General features: G+C 39.3%; 1 protein-coding gene across 1 annotated transcript; it reads right to left on the bottom strand.

The window, feature by feature from the left end:
* Window positions 1–2,030: 2,030 nt before the first annotated feature.
* LOC122039972 (thaumatin-like protein) lies at window positions 2,031–2,994 on the bottom strand. Its single transcript, XM_042599374.1, has 2 exons — window positions 2,622–2,994; window positions 2,031–2,537 (listed from the first exon to the last, which is right to left on the bottom strand). The coding sequence occupies exons 1-2, from the start codon at window positions 2,961–2,963 to the stop codon at window positions 2,112–2,114; spliced, it is 768 nt and encodes a 255-aa protein (XP_042455308.1). The 5' UTR covers window positions 2,964–2,994; the 3' UTR covers window positions 2,031–2,111.
* Between the last annotated feature and the right edge of the window lie 1,809 nt (window positions 2,995–4,803).

Genomic DNA, 4,803 nt, shown 5'->3' with positions numbered 1-4,803 from the left:
TATATAAATTAAAATTTTATTTATTAACAAACTTGCATAATTTTGGCCCAACTTATTTCTGTATGTAAGAGCGTTCTTTAGAAAGATAACCCACTTATTTGGAGATCTTTCTCAAGACTCACCAGAGAAAGCATGACCTATATGTTGATGCTCGATCCAAGATTGGGGTTTGAATTATTAACTTTATTATATTTAATCATTAATAATGATTAATTAGCTTTAGTAATTGTGTACAAGATATAAATTGTACATTTTTTTCTACACAGGAGGAAATGACAAGTAGGGTGACTTAGGCATCCCAACCACCAATAGAGGGAGGGGAGTCACATGATCTATCCACCCAGTAAATAAATGATATTTATTATGATGTTGTGGATGGAAGGACAAAGAACTCCTCCCTCTACTGCCTTGACTCCTAGGCTAAGGTGGTACTTGATCGCTTAAGGACACCTAGGGGTCGTGCTAGTTCCTCTTCTTCTTCTGAGGTAGAGTCATTAAGAAAAGAAAATCAAGAATTGAAGACTCAAATGACTACGATGGATCAGAGGTGGGAGGAGAGGTTGGTTGCTCAGGAGCAGACATTAGCTTAGATACGAGCAGTCATTGCTTAATGGGACCAGTTACAGCAGCCCAGTCATAGTATGATATTGAGTCACAGGAGACTCGAGACCCATCAGATCCTACTAATGATTATATTTTCTAAGGTATATTCAACTATAACTTGATTTTTTAAAAAAATTTATTATACATTAAGTAAAATATATTTGTTCTATTTGGATATTATTAAATATTTATCTTAAATTGTATTATATTTTTTAGGAGTTCGCATTGATACATTCACCATCACCATCATTGCATATCCAAAATATAATATAGGTATTTTTGTTACATGTAAAATTAGTTATATATTATAATTTTTGAGTTATATATTACATTTGTATCGATTCGTTCTAATCATAATTTCTTGTATTTGACTTTCACAGATTATATTTGGATATATGTAGAAAATGTATCATGGTAAGTATTTTGGATATTTTGTATTTGTCTTTTACTTGTCATTCACTTTGAATAGTTATGATTGTGAGTATTTTGTATTTGGATACTTATGCTTGTGTTTTGTACTGAATTTTAGAGATTTGGATAGTTATGATTGTGTTTCATATTGAATTTTGGATATTTTGATTGTTTGTATTTTGTGAGCATGTTATAGGAATTGTGATTTATATGTATTTTGTGTTTGTGTTGCCATATGATGGATTTTATTGATATGAAAATTGTATACAGGATAAGATCCAATCAAAAGAGGGGCTGTTGGATTTTATTAAAATTTATCTATGGAATTATGATTTCCGTCGGTAATTATGATTGAATAGTAAATTCAGTAGAGATTTTACCGACAAAAATCTCGATTCAGTAGGTAAATTTCGTTATCTTCCGTCTCCTATATACTGACGGGGCAGTTTTCTATCGTTAAACTTTATCGACGGGAATTTATATTCCGTCGGAGAATACTGCAGATTGAATATCATTTCAGTTGGTAAATTACGTTTCCGACATAATAACTTCCGATGTCATAAATTCTGATATTATTCTGTCGATAATTCAATTTACCGATGAAATTGTGACGAAAAATTCAGTCAACATTCACTGTAATTTTTATAATATGTGATGATAACTAACGGTCGTCAGAAGAAGTTTGTTCACTAACTCATACGAGGAGAAATAAGGGAGCATGAGACATCTAACATGGAGATGTTTTATGACTACTATATAAACACTAGAAGGGTTTCATCACAAGTACGATATTTTTCTTATTCTTACAAGCTAGCGAAGACCACTCTTCTCCTCCAATTTTTGTTTTTTTTTTCTGTTTTTTCTACTTTTGAAATTCTCTAGATGTCCTCTATCGATGACTAACTTATGACTAACTTGAGCATCATAGAATCGGTCAAACCCTAACTTATGTTATCTCTCATTTTAACGGATTTCGCGAGTTGGGAAGACGACAGTTCAAAAGTAGGAACCCGAGCTAACATAAAAAGACATCGTTAATATAATTTTCATAATCCGTGACAAAATTATTAATTATTTAATTAATTTCTGTTTAATTGTCACAGAGGAAGATGACCGCTGCCCCATCTCGCCGGGCAAAACGTGACGACGTACTCCCCGGCGTGGCAGTTCACCAGCGGCGGCGGCGCGTCGTAAGCGTAGCTGAAGTACCCCGGGCACGCCTCCTTGAACACCCTCGAGTAGACGCTGTCCCTGCAGGTCTCCGGCGTCCCGTACGCGTTCCGGCAGCAGAAGGCGTCGAGGTCGAAGGCGAGGCAGGCGCTCCTGCACGCCACCACCGCGCCGCTCGCCTCGTGCACCACCTGCAGCTCCCGAGGGCACACGCTGTTGACGTCCCGCGTGCAGCCGCCGATCGAGCACTTATCCTCAGCCGGCCACGTCGACACCGACACCGGCAGGTTGTACCCGTCCACCAAGCTGACGTCGTAGAAGCTCGGCTCGCTATCGACCTCCTGCAGCGACACCTACCGGACGAGAAAATCATTTAGCTCGGAAATAGTCGACGACCGATCAGTTTAGAAGATTATATATATATATATAGTTAGTGCCTCGACGAGCGTAGCAGGCGGCGTGCCGATGGTTCCGTTACAGGCGAGGCGGCCTTGGCAGTCGCCGGTTTGGCAGGCGCGCGAGGAGGAGAAGTCGCAGCCGGTTCGAGCCCAGAACCGGCCGTTCCACGTCGGCGGCGAGCGGACGCGCCTGGTTCGGTTGGGCAGGAGGAGGAAGCCGCCGGCGGCGATCACAGGGTGGCCGGCGTTGGGCGCCGCTGCTGGCCACACGGGGAAGGGGCACTTGTTGTGGAAGCGGAATGCCACTGAAGCTTGTCCGTTATTGGCAACTGCGAAGTGGCATATGGAAGAAAGAAGAAGAATGGTTGGAACCAGATGCATGATTGATCCTCTAATTCATTAATTTGGGCGATTCGATGAGAAGAAGAAGAAGGTGGAAGGATTAGAATTTATAGGGGAAGGAATGAACTTTGTGTCGCTTGGACTACAATTCAAGCATGTCTTGGTACAATCAGAATTGAAGAGTAAGAATGGGTTGGTAGATTGATGGAATTGTTCATCTTATTATTTAAGATTTTTTATTTTTAAATTATTATTATTATTATTCGATAATCCAAATGTTTGGTCTGTTGGACCGATAGGATCGGCTAGAGAGATGAATAACCCTATAACTTAATTACACCTTTCTCCACCTTAATTAATAAAAAAAATAACATAAAATATAAAGGACTCAGAATTTTTACTTTGTTTGCAATCAGAAAGATAACTAATTCAAGATAATAACAACTCACTAGAAGATTTCCTTCTTCAACAAGGTCGGAGGTGGAGAAGCTCCTGACAACAGTTGAAAGCTCCAAACAAGAATACAGAAATTGATTACAAGTGTGATGATTTTACAATTAATTTTGGAGCACTATTTATAGTCCATTGGTCAAAGTGATTGTTTACTGATGTGGCACATCGAAAGCGCCTTGAACACTTAGAGATGCCTCTAACAGGGTAAATTTTATCATTATCGTTGCCAACGTTCAAGTGTTCTGATAGGCTGGAGGCGCCTCAGTTCATCGGATGTGCTTCAGTTTGGTTGAGCTGGACTCCACGATTTATCTCTTCGGCAACAACTCCAACTTATTGGAGATGACGGAATTAATCAGAGGCGTCTCAGATATTGTTCATCGGAGGCATCTCTAATCAACTAAGGTGTCTTAGGTCTTCGAACCAGTAGGGTGCCTCCAGTCAATCAGAGGCGACTCCAATGGTCAACTTTTGAGTTGACCATTTTCTGATTCCGTTCACTTGGGTGATGCTCTGGCTGTCCGAAGTTGAGCTCACTCAAATCTAACTCTAATTTCCTCTTCGAGCAAACTTCCTCTCGTCTTTCGCCCCTCGAATGCCCTACGTTCGTCCTTCTCACTCCACCGGTGTACTCTTCTATAGCTCATCGTCCCTCGAATACACTGAGCTTGTTGACTCCTTTCATGTGTCATCCTTCTCGCTCGCTGCATCTCCCACTTAACATTTTGTGTTTCTAAACACAGGGCATCAAAACACACAGCTCAACATGACTTTCTATATTCCTACGGGACACATAGGACCCAGAGCTCTGTCACATCACCATATATTCGAACTTTTCGTCTAATTAGTCCTGGAGGTGGAGGACTCAACCTCACAAATGCCCACTAAGCAAATTTAGAAGCGCAAGCAACTCCTCGCCTGGTCGCCAACGCCCCAGATTTTTCATCATACAGAAAGAAAATACCCTATAATACACTATAACTAAAATTCAAATCGTGAATACTTATAAAACTACTTGACTATCTTAGCATTGTACCTTGATCTTCTTTTAACAATTATTAATTTGATATTTAAAATAACTCCTTATGCTTTGCTTTAAAACAAACCCGCATTACTTCGGAGTAAGTTTATCAAAATTGTATTATTTTAGAATAACTTTAATCCAAACTACTCTAAAGGGATACAGTTTTAGTTAAAGTTGTTTGATCACAAATGGATATTTTGGATATTAAAGTATGGACAAGGTGACGTTTTATATATATATATTATCCTTTGATTGTATGGATAATTAGGGAGCCTTTTTTATTTTAAACCTTTTGAACTTGAGTTGGAGAGGTCGATGTTATAGGATCGGAAAGATGTTAGAAGGGAGGTGGAAGAGGTAAATAGCGTTTGTAAAAAAAACACAACTAAAAATAGATACGAA

Source organism: Zingiber officinale, chromosome 2A (assembly GCF_018446385.1).
Source record: "Zingiber officinale cultivar Zhangliang chromosome 2A, Zo_v1.1, whole genome shotgun sequence".
Taxonomy (NCBI): domain Eukaryota; kingdom Viridiplantae; phylum Streptophyta; class Magnoliopsida; order Zingiberales; family Zingiberaceae; genus Zingiber; species Zingiber officinale.
The sequence above is the reverse complement of the archived record's forward strand: the minus strand, read 5'-3'. Positions and strand labels throughout refer to the sequence as shown.

Bases quoted from the DNA above. Each gene is read 5' to 3' on its own strand.
- LOC122039972 (XM_042599374.1), bottom strand. From the start codon at position 2,963: ATGCATCTGGTTCCAACCATTCTTCTTCTTTCTTCCATATGCCACTTC. The intron at 2,538-2,621 runs GCACTAACTATA...CTCGTCCGGTAG, and splicing joins CGCCTGCTACGCTCGTCGAG to GTGTCGCTGCAGGAGGTCGA.